Here is a 19,656-nt window from a genome sequence, read left to right on the forward strand (position 1 = left end):
CTTGACAGTTTTCAGCATCCCTCCACTCACTCTCACGCCCGGAGCCTCTCCTCGGACAGCACGCCAAATATGCATTTATTCTATCTGACTTATTTGTAAGTGTGAACTCGTGAAATAACAATTCTACAGTGGCAGTCATCTTTGTTGTAAACAAATTCAACCCAAGCGCTCGTTGGTGACGTCACGTGGATGATTACGTTACGTTGCTCATCTGTCCATCATCGTATAAAGCCCGCCCTGACAATTTGATTGGTCCGAACAATTTTTGTTCGGGCATAATAGCTCCTCAACGGAGCGAGTCCAGACCGAACTTCCCGACCTAAACATTTTGTGGGCGGGGCTAATTCGGCTGGCATCCAGGCTAGATACTTCCAGCACTTCTGAGGTAAATTTTCCAGGATTATTATTAAGATAGTATTATTCCTCACAGCGTCGTAAAGTACATGAGTCTGAAAGTGAACTCGTGGTGTGTGTTATCCAGCTGATGTGGGCGTTTCACAGGTTTGTATCGCCTCAGATAATTTGCGTTTGAATAGCACGCGCTCTCCGTGGGCAGGGTCACATTAAAACTTGATGAGATGAGATGAGAACGACTGACATCTCTCTCTTTTCATACATATTACATAAACTGAGAATATTTGTTTTTTATAAAAATTACTTCATTTTAAAGAAGATAATTCAAGCTTCATGCCTGTGTGTCTGTATGCCTGTTTGACTGAGTATTCGCTGAGTTACAGTTCATTTTCGGACGCGTTTCAGAATGGACTACACTGACAGAGAGTAGGCAGAACTCGCATCATGTTTATTTTTCTTTATTTGGCAAAAAGCACAAAACTTTGTTTTTATTGTGAGTATACACAAAAAAATGCACACTTAACAGGATCGATTGATGTATGAAACTTGTTTGTGAGATCAAAGTCAACAGAGTATTTTGAGTCTCTCTTGCACTGATAAGAAAAAAAGCGAGCCTATCGCGCCGGCGTGATAGCCGACCTCAGGGGGTTAATTACACTAACTTGATGAGATTTATACTTGGTTTAAATAAATAGAACATTAATTGCATTACTAATGTAAAATTACAAAGAAGAATTTAATTTGGTTTCTTTTTTTATGTTATGTAAAGTAATGTTTATTAAACCAGGAAAATTACATTAAGTGTAACTGGGACATGAATTTACATTTGATAAAAATAAAAAAAAATAAAAAATAATGACTTTGCCTCATTTTAGAACACCACTGCACCACCTGTGGTTCAGAACACCACAGAACACCACCATCAGTGGTGAACTGATGTCTATTTAGCTAGGGTTAGGGCTATTTATTTTTAGTTTAAGTTAAATTAAATGAAAATGAGAAATGTTGTCTTGACATGCTTTTTTACATTTTAATTTCAGTTAATGTTTAATTCAAGTAAAATGTTTTTTTAAAGGTTTTAAGTAACTATAATAAACCTGAATAAATGTAAATGGTTATATTACTACATTTATTCATTTTGCAGATGCTGTTATCCAAAGCAACATAATAATACAAAGCTTCGGTGTCACGTTCAGGTTTGGTTTTAATTTCTTTTTCATGGACTTTTAGTTTTTTTTTCCTCACTATTTCCTGTGCTCCCTTTCCGTTGTCTTGGTTATTAAGCACGTTTTTTTGTTGTCATGGTTACATATTGTTTCATTGATTGTCTTACACCTGCTTCTTGTTTAGTTCATATTTTAGCTTGCTCTGGTGTTGTTTGTTATTCGTGCACACTGTTGCGAAAGTTAGCTGTCTTTGTATCTTTGTTTAATATATTAAAGTTATAGCTGCATATAGATTTGCTATACCTTGAGATTTGGACCCAGTGGCACTGCCACTAAAGTGTGACTGACTTGTTACAGGGTTTTTCCTGCATAGAGAATTGTGAGGCGGCCGCCTCCGTCAAATTTCGGGCCGCCTCCGTCTGTCGACAAAAACTCAAGACGGAATCACATGATTAGATACCTCTTTTCCACCGACACGATTCCGCAGCGGGTTCACGGCCGGGTTCCATTCCATTCTCAAACCGTTCTGCGCATTTCGACTGCATCAGAATAAGCACGAGCCCGGCCCTGGCCCGAGACGCTCAAGCACAAGTCCGACAGCTCATCAGAATTATCAGCCCGAGTCCGACTCGAGTCCGTTTTTTAAATTATTATTATTACACAGCGGCAGCCTGCCCTATTTGCAGCCATTAAAATAGGTCAGTTTTGTTAGTTATGTTTCTTTTAATTTCTTTATCATGTTAATTTAGACAAATGTTTTGGAGCATTTTTTTTTAGAATGACGACCAAGCAGCCGAACCGACAGCGAGTATAGCCTACAACATGTTTGATCAATTTAGCCTCTCAAATCAACGCTAATAGGCTACTTTACTTGGCTACAATCCATAGATAGGCTATAAAACACTTCAAGCATATCACACAGACAGTTAATTTAACAAATGATTATTTATTAAACCACAGTGAGTAAAACAACTTTTTTTGAAATACTGAGGCAGGCTCAGGCTGCTCGAACCAGCGCTCGCAAACGAAAGGAGCAATAGCCTATCTAAACCAATTAAATTAAATAAACTTGCAGGTTATCTTACCTCAAAAATGCACGACAGAACATGGCCATTCTTTTTTCCAGTAGTTTCCAACAGTTAAACGAAAATAAAAGTCCAATCAAACGAAAAGCATCCGTAGTTTCCAACAGTTAAACGAAAATAAAGTCCAATGAAACGAAAAGTTAGAGCAGTCTTTTACAGAGCATCGTGGAGAAAAAGAATAGCATCCACAGTGTAGCCTAAGGTTTTAACCCAGTCCTCCTCTCTTCTATCACTCTTCCCGCTGCGTTTTAAGTTGGCCATCTTCGATTTTTTCTTAATATTCTCCATTATTTGCACATGAGGTGAATCGTGGGTCGCGCTGATGGGAAACCTTCTGTGTGTGTGTGCGTGCGTGCGTGCGTGCGTGTGTGTGTGTGTGTGTGCACGTGCGTGCATGAGACTGTCATGTCAGTCATATGTCACTGTGTAATTATAAGATTATGAAAGTTATGAGGTTATGAAATGTCTTTCTATGTTTGTTTTTCTATCGTCGTCCTCAGCTTCTCATATTTTTTTAATTAATGTCTAAAAATATAAAAAGAAGGATAACCCAAAAAAAGCCCGAGGCCCGGCCCGCACGTCAATTATGACGTGAGAATTGGCCCGAAGCCCGGCCCTAGGGGCATAAATAAGTCAATAATAATAATATTGGCACGTCGGGCTCGGGCTGAAATGCAGGGCTTTAAGCACCTAAATGTGCTTGTCTCAAATGGAGCAAGGTAAATTTCTGCGAAAGCGCACGAGCCCCTGCCCCTCCCCCTTTTCAACATCACCTGTCAGTTATCACAACCTGAAAGAGACATTTTTCTGGTTGTGAAAATGTGTAAATGAAAGCAAATGATTGTTATTCAACCACAATGTTGTTAATATGGCCCCCTATGAACTGTAAATAAAATCAAATTATCTGATTATTAAAATACCTAAAAATAAATAAATACATGCTTGTAAAAAGTGTTTTTTTTTTCACCTTCTAGTGGTCATTATACATAAAAAGATGCACCAGATTAATGCATTTATCTTTAAAATGTACAAAATTTTCTTCAGGGGGGGCATGCCCCCGGACCCCCCTAGAGGTACCGAGCTATCGGATTTTGCCACCTCCGCCTCATTTTCAGCCAGGAAAAACCCTGTGTTATATTGTCTATATTAGTAAATGGAGGGATTTAAGACAGTGCAAGCATTGAAGAAGATTCAGCTAAGTCAGGGATGGGCAACTTGTTAAGGTGTGTTTGATTAGGGTTAGAGCAAAACTCTGTCCCTCCAGGACCAAAGTTGCCCCTCCCTACGTTAAGTGCGAATAGTTTCTAGAATACAGGGATTCGGCTGTTCGGATAGGGTTAAGGAAGATCATTCATAACTATATATGATCAAGCAACAGTGACCACTAGAATAATTATTATCATACAACAAATAAAGTCTGTGTTCCATAAAGTCTGATTTTACCATATGCTAGGATACTATGGGATGAATATAGTATCAAAATGATTAACAAGTGCAAGCACAATCATCCATGTACTTGATAAATGTTGCAGATATGTTTTACTTTCCACAACCAAATGCCTTTCAACTTGTGTGTGCAAAATTCTAAATTGAATGAATGTGTAGTAATTTGTACGGTAACACTTTACAATACGGGTGCACTAATATGCATTAATTCATGCTTAACTAATGCACAGATAATCATGTGTTAATGTATGACTCATGAAGAACTAAACCATTAATTAATGATTACTGCATTGGTTAATATATTAAGTAATATATGAATTGTTATTAATTAAATGTGTCAATGTATTAATTTCTTAATAACATATTGTATTAACTAAAAGTGTAAATGAATGCGTTAATTACCACAATTGGTCAAAGCAATGTACTTCAACTTCCAGTTGTTTGCTTTAATGAATCATTAACTAATGATTTGCAAATGTATCATTATGTTATGACTTCACTTGTTAAGGCACATGACTATTAACTAATTGTCAAGTAATATGCCATTTATGGGTTTTGACAGTTTGCACATGCAGTGAATGTAATGTCAAAGAATGTGTTTGAAGGATGGGCAAGTTGGGCTGCACACAAATGTTGCCAGTTAACAAAATAAATTAATTGACACTGAACCACGTTTTAGATTGGCTTTATTATTCTCTATTCATTTAATCAATTGTTTAAATTTTCTTTAAGCTTTTCAACGCTCTGAACTGAATGTGTAACGGTGGTCTCGCCAATAAAGAAAAAATAAAAAAATAAAAAATAAAAAATAAAAAAAACAATCTAAGGCGAGTATCGAACCCGGGTCTCCTGCATGGTAACACTGAGTCCTAACCGCTAGACCACAGTACCAATCTTTTTCAGTGGTCAGCAAAGAGTCTCACATCGACTCTTAGTCCCAAAGCCTCGAAAAAAAAAAAACAATCATTAATGTTCGGGCGCCAGACAAGTATACACCTGCCACAAAGATTTATATTATCGTCCCGGATAGCTATACCAACCACCCGTTACATACAAAAAGAGAAAAAACAAAACTACATAAGAAATTATATACACAAACGGCTTAGCTCCAGTCTATTTAACGGATCTTCTATCGCCCTATAATCCATCGCGCTCTTTAAGATCACTAAATTCAAGGCTTTTGGTCATACCTAGGATATCCAGAACCACCAAAGGAGGGAGAGCATTTTCACATTTGGCTCCAAAACTCTGGAATAGTCTTCCTGATACTGTTCGTTGCTCAGACTCGCTCTCCCAGTTTAAAACTAGATTAAAGTCGCATCTCTTCAGCCAGGCATTCATATAATCCTACAGTTCAAACTACAATCCGGCCTCTAGCTCATAAATGCCAGAGGAGAACTGGCCCCCGACTGAGCCTGGGTTCTCCCAAGGTTTTTTTTCTCCATTAGGTCACCTGATGGAGTTTTAGGACACCATTAGGTCACTTGATGGAGTTTTTCGGTTCCTTGCCACTGTTGCCTTTGGCTTGCTCAGTTGGGATATTTTGGGGATATTTTATTTTATTTTATCAATCAATAAATTCCTCTTGAAACAAACTTTGTTGTATTATTTTAATTTAATACTGTGAAGCTGCTTTGATACAATCTATATTGTGAAAAGCGCTATACAAATAAACTTGACTTGACACTGACTTTAATGAGATTAACAACAAGGTTTTTTTTTTTTTTTTTAATCAACACAATTTACTTCAAAAAATAGTAGAAGAATAAACAAGAGAAAAAATCAACACTTTTTAAATCACGGTAGCAATATATATTCAAGTTCAAAAAATAGAGAGAGAGAAAAAGAAAGAAAAAAAACTAAAAGGAAAACTAGAACTCGTTAAATCTGCGGCACTGAGTGCTCTGTCTGTGTGTGTGTGTGTGTGTGTGTGTGTGTGTGTGTGTGTGTGTGTGTGTGTGTGTGTGTGTGTGTGTGTGTGTGTGTGTGTGTGTGTGTGTGTGTGTGTGTGTGTGTGTGTGTGTGTGTGTGCGAATTAATTTCGGGTTTTGGAATATAGCAACACTGACCAAGTTGACAGCACGGGTGGTCAAGAGTGACTCGGGAACATCGGCAACGTCAGCCCGTCTTGCCCCGATCTTTTCCCCTGCTCCACCAAGCCAACGATTAAACTCCAGTCCGATTCAACTTTTGAGAAAGCATTCGTAGGCCAAAGGACACAGCCGCTAGCGAGAGGCTAACCACGTAGCACTACCTCCTCTCCACGATGCCCGAAAAAAAACACTTCTTCTTGAGAAATCCACCCGCAATAACTGCCTCCCACGGGAAAGTAACGCACACCCCTCGTCAGTTCAACATAACCGCTCTATACCCTTTAAACCATGCCCCTAATACTCATTTCCGTTGTTAATTTTCCTCTCCTCCAATCCTGCCAGAGTATAGTTTTGGGAGGACGTGAAAAAAAAAAAAAAAGTACTTAAAGGGACAGTACAAAAAAATATCTGTATTGCTACAAATGGTTCAACAAATAACAGGTGATTGTTTGGTATCACTCAACCTCAAATACTAGATTACACTATTCAAGTGTAGAAACTCAAAATTAATAGTTAACAAAATATCTTTACAGAAATACCAGTGAAGCCTTATAAAGTGTAAATTTCTTGAAGTACAAATTATTACAAATGTTAGGGCACACTTACGGGGTGAAACAATACACTTTGAAAGCAACAAACACGGTAGTGGCACCCTACAAAAACACAAAACCACTGTCAGCATTTTCATCATGTGCATTAAAGCACCATTTCACACAAAAAAAAAAATATATATATATAACATACACACGACATTATGCACCTCATTCACATTTGTTTATAGGGTTGCCACCTGTCCCGGTTTTACCGTGATTGTCCTTCTTTTTAATAACCTGTCCCGGGAAATGTATTCACTCTCCCGGGACACTGAATGTCCCGGTTTTCGAACGGCTACGTGAATATGTAGGTTCAATTTACTATTTTCTCACTTGAAGCCTATGCATTGTGCACAGAGTGGTCGGTGTCTCTCATAGGGTGTCTCTTGTGTGTAGAATGCGCTATCATTGGCTCTGGGGCGGGTGTGTCGTGTGACGTAGGCTACGTCATCTAGCGCGTCTGTCTTGGCAGCTAGCCAGTTACTACAGGCGGCAAATTGAAGCAGTGAAGTTGTTAACATGGGTGGCGAGACGGAGGACGAAGATGACAGTGTGTCAACAAAGACTGACAGGCCAGTAAAAAAGAAAATGAAACGTTCGACCTACTTTAATAATGACTGGATGAAAAATGACAAATACTCCACATGGCTAAAGCAAACACCAGGCGATCCACTATATGCTACTTGCTCCGTATGCTCAGTTAAAATTCTGGTTAAACATGAAGGCAAAACTGCTTTGGATGACCATGCTAAAACGAAGAAACATCAGAGTCGCGTTCAAGTAACCAGACAAACAAAGGCAATTTCATCATTCATGATTACAAAAAGCTCAGAGGACAAAATTACTGTCGCCGAATTAAAGGAACACTCCACCGTTTTTTGAAATAGGGCTTATTCACCTTCTTTCCCACATTTAGATAGGTGGGCAAATGCATTTTTGTCTCAGTGCATGCATTGTTTTAGTTTGACAGGGTCGGCGTGAGCTTAGCTTAGCATAATGAATGGAATCCTTTGTTGCCGGCTAGCATGTCCTGAATAAAAGTGATATAAAAAAAATAAAAAAAAATAATTACTTCTTGTGGCCTGCGTATTCACAACAAGTACAAATAGCGATGCAGATTAACACTAGGCGATTTCCTAGGCAGATATTGACTTATATATTAAGGACTATATTAGGGGGAAGCACAGGCGAAGCACTGCTACTTGGGCGTGATATCTCTGCGCCCAAGTAGCAGTGCTTCGCCTGTGCTTCCCCCTAATATAGTCCCAAGTCAAAATCTGCATAGGAAATCGCCTAGTGTTAATCTGCATCGCTATTTGTACTTGTTGTGAATACGCAGGCCACAAGAAGTAATTAGGTGTTTTTTTTTTTGTTTTTTTTATCACTTTTACTCAGGACATGCTAGCTGGCAACAAAGGATTCCATTCATTATGCTAAGCTAAGCTAGCGTCAACCCTGTCAAACTAAAACAATGCATGCACTGAGACAAAAATGCATTTGCCCACCTATCTAAATGTAGGAAAGAAGGTGAATAAGCCCTATTTTAAAAAACGGTGGAGTGTTCCTTTAACAGCTACCTATCACGGTGTGCGACATGGCCATAGCTACCTGTCAACTGACTGTGGGAACAAGGTCAGTGCAAAAATATTCAGTGACTCTGATATTGCAACTAAAATGTCTTGTGGCAGAACTAAATGTGAGGCCTTAGTGGAAAATGTGTTGGCACCATTTAGTCAGCAAAGATTAGCAGCAGAGTTGCAGAAAGCGCACTATTTTGCAGTATGTTCTGATGCATCCAATTCTGGTCACACAAAATTGTTTCCCTACACAGTCCAGTATTTCTGTGCATCCGAGGGTGTGAAGTATGGATTGTTAGACTTTTACGACGACTCCAACGAATCTAGTGAAGCCATATTCAAACAAATAGTGTCTATTACTGAGAACAATGGACTTTCAGTCAGCCAGATCAGTGCCTATGGTGCAGATAACGCATCAGTTAATTATGGTCGGCACAACTCAGTTTTTCAGAAACTCAGAGAAGCTAACCCACAAATTGTGAAGGGCAATTGCAAGTGTCACATCATAAACAACACTGTCAAAGCAGCTAATCGTGTCTTTAGTGCTGGAGGGTGTGACGTGGAGGCCTTTGTGCTGAAGGTGTATAGTGAATTCAGTTGTTCTGCTAAAAAAGTGGAATTGCTTAAGGACTTCTGTGAATTTACTAATACAAAATACAGGGAGATTCTGAGGCATGTCCCCACACGCTGGCTGTCTTTGCTGCCAGCGATACAGAGGATTTTAGAGTGTTGGCCAGCTTTAAAGTCTTATTTTGTATCCCTGGGAAAGGAGGACTGCCCAAGTATCATCTGGACATTTGTGTGTGGTACAAGTGATGCAGAAAATGTAGACTGTACTGTAGCTGAATGTATCCTTGCATTCATGCACAATGTGATGCAAGAATTTGATTCATCTATTAGGGTGCTCGAGAGTGACAGTGCTACTGTGATTGACGTTTACTCTGTGATGAACCGATTGCGCAGTCAGCTGATCGCAAGGCGCACAGACAAATTCTATGGCAGCAAAGCAAAACAAATACTGAGGAGCCTTTTACCCCAGCAACAGGAACAGTTCAGGAGCCTGGTGGACAGATTTTTTGAGAAGGCAGTGCTGTATCTTGAGGATAAATTTGACTTCAATGACCAGGTTCTTGCACACATTGGCTGTCTCAGCCTTCATGAAGGACAATCACTCCAGTGGTCAGAGTTGGAAGTTTTAGTGGAAAAACTGGCCCTGGATGTTGAAGAAGACAAGCTGTATGGTGATGTAGTCATTCTGAATGAGGTCTTACACACCATTCCAACAGACCTTACCCCAGACAGAAAGTGGGCCTATTTTTTTAGCAAGGCAACTGAATCCACCGAGCTGTTGAAAGTAGTTGCTTTTATTTTTTCCATACCAGTCAGTAATGCCTATGCAGAAAGAGTGTTCAGTCATATGGAGGATGTTTGGTCCGATAAAAGAAACAGACTGTCAGTTGCAATGGTGAAGTCTGAGCTTCAGGTCAGATTGAATTTCAAATTGTCATGCACTGAATTCAAGACATTCATTGAAGAACAGAAACCACTGATAGCTGCAGCAAAGGGAAACGCAAAGTATAGATGGAAGACTAGGTAAGCTAAGGCCTATTTATGTATGATTTTGTTATTCCAATGTCTGATTGAGACATACTAAATAAAAGTGGCTATAGATGTGGCTAAGGTATGGTAAATGCAAATCTAATGTCATCCCTCTACTTATTTCTTTAGCAAAGAGGAAGCAAAAGCAAGCACAAGCACCAGTATCTAAGCAATCAGGTAAGCTATAAGTTAAGTAAGATAAGTGAGAATACTTGAGATTTTTAAAATATTCACGAGTCACGACTATGCTCAATCTTACTGCACAAAGGCCAATTTTGTCTTGTGGGTCTAATGTCTAATGGACATTTTCACTTGTGAGCAAAGCGGTCGGTCAGGTCATCGATATGTCCAGGTTTTTTATAAGACATAGGTGGCAACCCTATTTGTTTAGCACATACACATTACATTAACAACTTACCGAACTCTGTAATACAGACTTCGTAATGCTGGTCACGTGCATCAATCAAACATCTCCAGCTATCTCGAACTCTAACCACCAAAATACACAGTATACATACACAGAATGAAACGAGCATAGCCTATTACACCAGATTAAATGATGATTATTACATTTACTTATAGTCTAGTAGCCAGCCCATAGAGCCCCATTGTGAACCCGGAAATGTTGAGTACACCAAAGTTTTATTGCAGAAATGTGAAGTATGGGTTTTTTGCATAATTAGCATAATTAGCATTATTAGCCTAATCGTCCATTTTGACCACATAATTTGCACTGTATGGGAAATTTCTACAATATGTGAGTGGTTTTAGAGGATGCTGATTTAATTTCTGGCACTTTCAGAATTCAAAATGGTAATTCTATAACAAATTTGGATACATTTAGACATACATTATTAATTTCGGCCAAAATTTTGGGTTATTTTCATGGTAAACACAATAATCTCACATTTCAGAATCACAAGAGCTCTTGCTCTTTGATGTGAATGTTGCTAACCTAAATTTGTTTACATTTCTTGAGGTCCAGTCATGTTTTTATGCAAATAAGCTGTTGCAGCTAGCTGGTAGTTGTAATAAGTATGTTGTAAAGCAAGGGAGCATAGTCTAGTTTGCAAATATTTTTTTTCTTATATCGCCTTAATATTCGTACAAAAGTCAGTCAAGTGATTTAATGTTGACAATTTAATGTTGATATTACTTATGTTTTCACATTAAGATAAAAGGTGGACAGAGTTATAGTGACAATATTGTTCAATACATTGTGAATTTCTAGTCAGATCCATTTTGTGGGTGAATCTGGTGTTCTAAAATTAGAAGCACCATGGCCATTATTACAGGCCATTATTTAAAAATTTCGGATTCTTTTTTTTTCAGACTTCTTCTGGTTTGATAAGGAAAGGATTAAAAACAGTCGATATTCAGTGTAATTGCTGCTTTCTCAAGTTGTTGTGGAGGATTATTTAACCATTCAACTCTAAGGTTAAGTACTTTCAAAACAAAGAGAGATGGTTTGATCAGGTTGAAATGTCGGGAAAGAAGTGTCTGTTTGCTCCATGCAGTGCCATGCAGTGGCAACTTTAAAATATCTAGGTCCAAAGGAATCGCCACTATGCTAATTAAGAGCTCGGAGACACAGCCATACATGAGACTTTGTCAAACATTATTGCTACTGATGGTGCTTCATCAGCTTCTGTGCTATGTCACAAATCTTGCTAAAGCTTCTATACTAGCTCTAGAAACGTGAGCAAACGCAAGTCAGACTCATGTAAGAGTCAGCCCGGAAAGCGAATCATTCGTTCTCAACTCTCTGCCTTTGAGTATTCAAAATAGTGCTTGTTCTGTGGTCTTATTTGTGAAGAAAAAGACTCTAAAAATCCTAACAGGGTGAATCCAGTTAAAAAATCTCAGACTTTAGATAGGCCAGGCCTTCCACCCTTGAAATATGTGATTTTGTCTAAATGTGATGAACGGCTAGCCTAGAAATCTAGATGCACCCTAGATTTCTATTTATTTTGAAGCCAGTGTAGTCAAAATAAAATTTATTTTGCAGCCAGTGTAGTCTAACAACTCTCCGTTGACTTTCGAGCTGGAAAAACCAAACTCTAGTCAGGCCAATCAAATCGTGTATAGAGTCGGTGGGTGGGCTTAACATAATGACGGCAGAGTTGTGATGGTTCTGCGTGAATTCCCTGCTACTTGAAAACAAAGAATGGCGGCTGCTGCTGGCGAACAACTGTCTTTCCAATCGGCTTTGGCCGTGAGTCTGGAGGATTTGGAGTTAAGCTTTTCTTTGAGAAAAGAACAAAGAACGGCACTTAAGTCATTCTTTAAAAAGGAAGATGTGTTTGTAGTTTTGCCGACCAGATACGGCAAAAGTTTAATCTATCAACTAGCTCCGCGGGTGGGCAAACGCTCTGGTTGGTTGTAGCTCTATCCTATTGCGTGCAGATGGGAATTTGAAAGACAACCGTTTATCCCGCCCCTCGGATTGAGCCGTGCCAATGGTGAGTTGCCAGACCTAACAACCTTGATGGTCTGGCTTGCCAGGCTAATGAATGGCAGGATGATTGGGCAGAAGTTGTGAAGCTACGGGTGAATGGCATCATGGACCTACCTGCAGCTGATGCTCAGTATCACTCCAAGGGCCCTATCTTGCACCCAGCGCAATTGACTTTGTACACCGACGCATGTATCATTCCTATTTTGCACCCGCGCAAAGCAGACTTTTCCCTCCTCAGACGCACATCGGTAAGTTAGGAAATACACTTGCGCTCCCGGGGGCGGTTCAGTGCAAAGAGGAGGCGTGTTCCGGCGCAAACGTTCCTTCATGCTATTTTGCAGGTTTAGAAAACAATTGCGCCACTAACCAGGAAAAAATTGTTTAAAGTCAGTGGCGCGTTGCGCATGTTATTCATATGCTATTTTAAGGGCGCATGCTTGGCCATAATCAATGTAGCGTGTGCACAACGCGCACTTTGATTCTCTCATCTACACAGAAGCAGCAGTTTTCATTTTTGCAAATCATACATTATTACGATAGATAGATAGATGATAGATAGATAGATAGATAGATAGATAGATAGATAGATAGATAGATAGATAGATAGATAGATAGATAGATAGATAGATAGATAGATAGATAGATAGATAGATAGATAGATAGATAGATAGATAGACAGACAATTTATTATAAAAGCATACATCTAGCTTACACATTTACCCAAATTATCATACGCCTGTTTAACCGAAGTTAATTTGGGTGGGTTTCTCCATCCCCAATGTTCCTGACGAGAACATCGGTCTCCTCGGCTGTGAACCGCTCCTGGCGTGCGTCTGGCAAATCCGCCGTTATAATAGGAATCCGCTTTAGAACAAGCGCTCCTGCTCTTAAAGGGAATGTGAGATGACGCTCTGATTGGTTTATTTCACGTTACGCCCAAACCACACCTATGAATAATGAAGCTACTTCAGACCAACCCCTTTTAGATTTGCGCCGGGCGCAAGAGGCATTTATCCCGCCGGGAAAATAGCAACAGCGCCGAGACCCGCCCACAAAGTTACTTGCGCTTTGCGCTTGACACTTGCGTTTCAGATCGTTAAAATAGGGCCCCAAGTGTTACAATGCTTTCAGGAAGGTACCTATTGACTCTAATGCAACTGCTAGTAAACCAATTGACAGCTGCCTAGCTTCGGTCATAGACCACATGAGTGCAAACAAGTCAGTGACTTGGACTGTCTCCAAATTGCATGATGTTTTTGTAGCTAATTCTGGGAGTTTGTGCCGGAAACAAATGCTAGCCAACCTGTGTGATTATTATTGTGATGCCGTTATTGTACTGAGAGTTGAAGGATGTCAGACGATTGTTGGCTTTAGGCAGTACATTGCTAAATAACTCAAATTAGTAGGACAAACTGGCCTCTTCAATGATGACGATGATGATGTCGACAAGTTTGTCAGAAAAGTGCGGAGAGAGGTCCAGAATATTCCATTACCTCGTGAATACGACCTTCCGTACCTTCCTGAAAGCATTGTAACACTTGGAGTGATACTGAGCATCAGCTGCAGGTAGGCCCATGATGCCATTCACCCGTAGCTTCACAACTTCTGCACAATCATCCTGCCATTCATTAGCCTGGCAAGCCAGACCATGAAAGGGCAGCTTTAGGCATGAAAGGGTCATTCAATATACAAGTCCAACTCTCCTAAGACTTGTCTCCAGTCTTGTGTCCAGGGTAGAAACGGTGACCAAAGCAGCACTCACACTTGCTCAATGCATCCAGAAGCACATCCGTAAAAGCTGGAATCACACAACTTTGGGGCTAGCTGTAAAACTTCATCATAAGCATGGTAGTTCAGAACTGGTTCAGAACCTAAATGAGCATGGTCTTGTTGTAAAATATGATGAGGTCCTCCGGGTTCCGGAAGTCAGCTGCCAAATACGCCTCAGATGATGCAGATACACTGAAATAAATGATTCGTTGAATTTAATCCATTTTTTTATCGTAAGTGGTTGCATTCAATTTATTTTACCTACATTTAAACAAATACATTAAGTTGAACTAAAATTGATTAAGTTCAATGAATAATTTTTTTCAGTGTAAGTGCCTGCGGGTATGGACTGAAGAGGTGCATTGACCCTATTCACAGTTGGGGTGATAACTTTGTAGATAATCTTGTAGTCTTCACACCCAATGGTTGCCGCACAAGACATGCCATGGCCACTCAGTTTGTGCAAAATCCTGCAGGGATCCTGTTCCCTGGAGTGGCGACTCCAGACGGTGGGATTACGTCACTAAAAGTTCCCCGTCTGACAAAGCTCCAAGCTGAGAAATTCTGTCCGGTAGCTAACAGCAGTCTTGCCATTGAACATTATACAGGCCCAAAGAAACTGACTCCACCCGTTCTGAAAGAAGTGCCAAGAACAGCTACTGTCCAATAGAGCATCCGAGAGAGGGTTTCTAGAGCATAGAGGAGGGATGATGCTTCCATTCTACTCCTTTTCCCCTGGACTGGTCTGCCTACAATGTTGTGCAAGATCGTCACAGTGATGAAGGTGTGTCTAAAATGAAGACTATAAGTGTCTTTGGACCATTGCTCGACTCACCAGGACAGACGAGGATAGTGAAGATGATGAGGCTGCCTTTTGTTAATTAATTGTGAGGCATAGCAGTTTGCCTGAAGGTGGTAGCCAGTGTGTGCTTTGTGTGGTGCGGAGGTGAGGCCCTCTTGTTTAGCCTTTGGTCTGGCGGGCTGACCCGGGTTGCCCAGACTCAGTTTTAACTCTTGCATCTGGCGGAGTTTTAACTGCGTCCCCGTTGGATCTTGCGACTTGTGGACCAACCTGGGCAGCCCTTCTGCCATTCGGGAGTTGCCCTAGCGACTTGCGTGGCCTGTCTTGAATGGCATGTATACAGTGAATATTTGTACATAGTTCGTTGATCACACATGGTGATGGGCTTAGGTGATGTCATCTAATTGGGTGTCTTAAAGAGCTACCCCATTAATATGTATCGTACAGTTGCAGAATCCAAGTTATGTCAAATACCCGCATTGCTTTTCCCTCCAGAAATGCATAACATTCAGCCTAACAAAGATTCATCGTTTATCCAAAAAGCAATTTTGAATCTTCAAAAGTGTCAGGAGGGGATTAGCCTCACCACACCCTGAAAACAATGCATCAATATTCACAAGAGCACTCAAGATTCTGAAATGTAAGATTATTTTGTATACCAGGGATGGGCAACTTCGGTCCTGGAGGGCCACTGTCCTACAGAGTTTAGCTCCAACCCTGAAAAAATCACCTGCCTGCAATTTTCTAGTAATCCTGAGAACCTTGATTAGCTTGTTCAGGTGTGTTTGATTAGGGCTGAAGCTAAACTCTGTGGGACCGTGGCCCTCCAGGACCGAAGTTGCCCATCCCTGTTGTATACCATAAAAATAACCTAAAATTTTAACTGAATGTAATCAGAATTTGCCTAAATAAATCAAAATATGTAATAAAATTAGCTCTTTGAAATCTGAAAATGCCAAAAATGAAATCAGCATCCTCTAAAACCACTCACATATTGTAGAAATTGGCCATACAGTGTAAAATATCTGCTCAAAATGGACGATTAAGCTAATAATGCTAATTATGCTAATGTAACGGGGTATTCTGCCCGTCGTGTGGGGAAATGAATTATGGCTGCTCTGGAAGTTTGGACAACGAAAGGATCTTGGTCCTCGCTCCCCAAACGTTTTAGCCTCGTTACACGCTAATGTGTGTATATGTGGTTTCATACTTTATTGTGTGAGAAATCTAAAGATTGACAAGGGTAGGCTTCAGGTATGATAATGTCACACGGTGGCTTCCTGAAGAGAAATTGCATATGTTAGATCACAGTGTGTTATGCTCCTCCCTCCCCAGATCTAATAAAGTAAGTGAGACTTCCCCACTCCCTAGCAGCTCTCAATGAAAAGATGCACTGTAAATAAGTGCAAAAACAATTAAAACATAATTTATTCTTTTAGATTTCTTTTTCTTATGATTGGTTATGTCTTCTGTCTAAATAAAGAATGAAATAAAATAAGTTACAGTCTTTGTGTTGTCTTTTGAATTCACACCAACACTTTCAATACTGAAATTGTAAAACTATTTTCACTAGTGGTATAACAAATCCATTATTTAACTTCAAAATTAGATAATTTTCAATGTGTCAATTTGTACACCCACAAATTACCACCTTTTTCAAAGGATCACCTTCAAACAATCACATTTGAAAACAACAAACAAACATACCATCAAATCTCACCTCTGAATTTAAGCACTTTTAAATGTGTACTCACAGTTCACCGTTTATCAGTTCAGTCACTGAAAAATAAAGGAAAATACCAGTTCGTAGAACGATGAATTAGAGTGCGTTGTCTGGACGTGGGGTGCGTTGCAATAAACTGAAGATCCCGTATTGAAGTGTGCAAGTTCAAAAATACATTCAATTTTTGTCTCAACCGTTTCACAGATAAACTGTCTCAAAAAGAAAATTAACTTGCAGATGAATCAAACTGAGATGTCACTTGAATGGCAGGGTAATCTTCACTCTTGAATCAGCGGAAAAGTTATGTCTCTTCATTAAGTGCGTACTGCGTACTAGCTACTAGCTGCTAAGGATGGCTGAAGCGAAACAGTCGTTCCGAAGCTTTGCGAGATCCCGAAGCGCAGATGTTTCGAAACACTGATCCGAAGCGTGATTCGAAACACCCATGTCACGTGACTATGACCAAACGAAGCCTCGAAGTGTTTCACTAATAGTGCAGCAGATTAATGGCATATTTCAAGAGAATCGTTCAAATTGGTATAGAAGCATGAAATTTGGCACAGATACTCTCTAAGGGTCACTTTTTGGGAAAAAGGCGTTGGCCACCGAAAAATTCAACATGGCGGCCATTTTTTCAAGATGGCCGCTATTTCTGTAAAATGCTCATTATGTCAATTGTTAAAACAGTGATGTAGGCATAACATTTTGTGAAAATACTCTCTTCAGAATGTTTTTTTGGAAAACGGTGCTTGTCCCTCAAAAATTCAAGATGGCTACCAGTTTTCAAGATGGCCGCCATTTCTCTTGAATCCTTACATCTTTTTTTCAAATGGTGCTGCTATCATGAAATTTGGTACAAATATTCTTCAAGGAACATTATCATGGAAAAAGGTGTGTGCCGCTCAAATTCAAGATGGTGACCATTTTCAAGATGGCCACCATTTCTGTCAGAGCTCAATTTAATGTGTTAAGGAAGGTTTTGTTTAATAGAGTGAACGTCATTACACAACCAGGGCACACTGGTGACTTAACTGCTGTGGAACTCAGCATGGGGTTCAGTGTCAGCTGATCTAGTTTTACTTACACTGTAGTTCTTGACTAGTAGTAATAGTATAGCTAAGTTTAGTGTCCCAAATGCTGTCTACCAGCCCCTCATCAATTAGCTAGTAATAGATGTAGTTAGATAGCCGCACCTGAATTGACAGGTTGTGCCAGCGCGGGAGAGCCGAGCCAAGGGTAAGCGGGGCAATACATGACTTGTTCATGTATGCTTACCTGGAAGGTGTACAGATCACACGGGACTTAAATGGCACTGGATGAATGATCGGGCTAGGTGTAGGTGACCCGTACCTAGTTGTATCCCATACCTGAATGTGTACTATGTCTATGATTGAGGTGGTAAAAGGATAACCCCTCGGCCTTAATCAGACAACAAACCCCCAAAATGGCAAATGAAAATCCCATGTCAGCCAAGAGGCCAACTGATTGGAAGAAATGTTGTCTTTGTCAGACAGACACAAAAGAACCCCTCCAATCACCACCTACCCATCATGTTTCTCAAAATGATGGCTATAAAATGATTGCCACCAACATTCCACTCTTACACAAGATGAACAAAATGCCAATGACCCTGGACCTGGAATGACTGGATGAAGGTGGTGGTACAGAAGCTTTGAGAAGGAACCAAGCGAAGTATCACTACAATTGTCGACTTCGGTTCAACAACACAAAGTTACTTCGTGCCCAGAAGCAACAATCCGATGCTCAATGTAGTGAGATAGATGAAGGCCAAACAAAGCATCGCAGAACCATGATGCAGAAAAGTCTAGATGATCAGGTTTGCTTTCTTTGTGATAACATATCTCCTGAATCTGACCTATGTCAGGTAATGACACTGCAACTGAATGACAGACTACATGAATGTGCACAAACACTGAATGATGCTAAATTATTGTCTCAACTAAGTGGTGCTGATGCCATTGCACAGGAGCTGAAATACCATCAGTTGCGTCTCATTCATCTTTACAACAGAGAGAAACCTCAGAAGGCTTGAGAAAGAGTCACAGAGTGAAACGATTCAACCAGCCATCTTTCCTATGGCTCTTTCTGAACTGGTCACCTATATTGTTGAAACCAGTCTCAATTCTGATGGTCCTTCCGCCTTCCGTCTCACAGATACAGTGGGGAGAACAAGTATTTGATACACTGCTGATTTTGCAGGTTTTCCCACTTACAAAGCATGTAGAAGTCTGTAATTTTTATCATATGTATTCTTCAACTGTGAGTGACGGAATCTACAACAAAAATCCAGAAAATCACATTGTATGATTTAAGTAATTAATTTGCATTTTATTGCAAGACATAAGTATTTGATACATCAGAAAAGCAGAACTTAATATTTGGTACAGAAACCTTTGTTTGCAATTACAGAGATCATTCGTTTCCTGTAGTTCTTGACCAGGTTTGCACACGCTGCAGCAGGGATTTTGGCACACTCCTCCAGACCTTCTCCAGATCCTTCAGGTTTCGGGGCTGTCGCTGGGCAATACAGACTTTCAGCTCCCTCCAAAGATTTTTTATTGGGTTCAGGTCTGGAGACTGGCTAGGCCACTCCAGGACCTTGAGATGCTTCTTACAGAGGCACTCCTTAGTTGCCTTGGCTGTGTGTTTCAGGTTGTTGTCATGCTGGAAGACCCAGACACAACCTATCTTCAATGCTCTTACTGAGGGAAGGAGGTTGTTGGCCAAGATCTCGCGATACATGGCCCCATCCATCCTCCCCTCAATACGGTGCAGTCGTCCTGTCCCCTTTGCAGAAAAGTATCCCCAAAGAATGATGTTTCCACCTCCATGCTTCACGGTTGGGATGGTGTTCTTGGGGTTGTACTCATCCTCCTTCTTCCTCCAAACACGGCAAGTGGAGTTTAGACCAAAAAGCTCTATTTTTGTCTCATCAGACCACATGACCTTCTCCCATTCCTCCTCTGGAT

At 40.2% G+C, this 19,656-nt stretch overlaps 1 protein-coding gene and 1 long non-coding RNA gene across 2 annotated transcripts in view; one reads left to right on the plus strand and one right to left on the minus strand.

The window, feature by feature from the left end:
* Positions 1 to 19,656, minus strand: part of LOC309511627 — a 216,751-nt gene that overhangs the window by 155,017 nt on the left and 42,078 nt on the right. The gene's annotated exons all lie outside the window — the stretch shown is intronic.
* Positions 8,314 to 10,121, plus strand: LOC309511252 (uncharacterized protein). The gene is made up of 2 exons (XM_082186348.1): positions 8,314 to 9,907; positions 10,043 to 10,121. Exons 1-2 carry the CDS (start codon positions 8,412 to 8,414, stop codon positions 10,080 to 10,082), a joined length of 1,536 nt encoding a protein of 511 aa, XP_082042474.1. The 5' UTR covers positions 8,314 to 8,411; the 3' UTR covers positions 10,083 to 10,121.

Source organism: Leuciscus leuciscus (genome assembly GCF_965113295.1).
Source record: "Leuciscus leuciscus genome assembly, chromosome: 12".
NCBI lineage: Eukaryota > Metazoa > Chordata > Actinopteri > Cypriniformes > Leuciscidae > Leuciscus > Leuciscus leuciscus.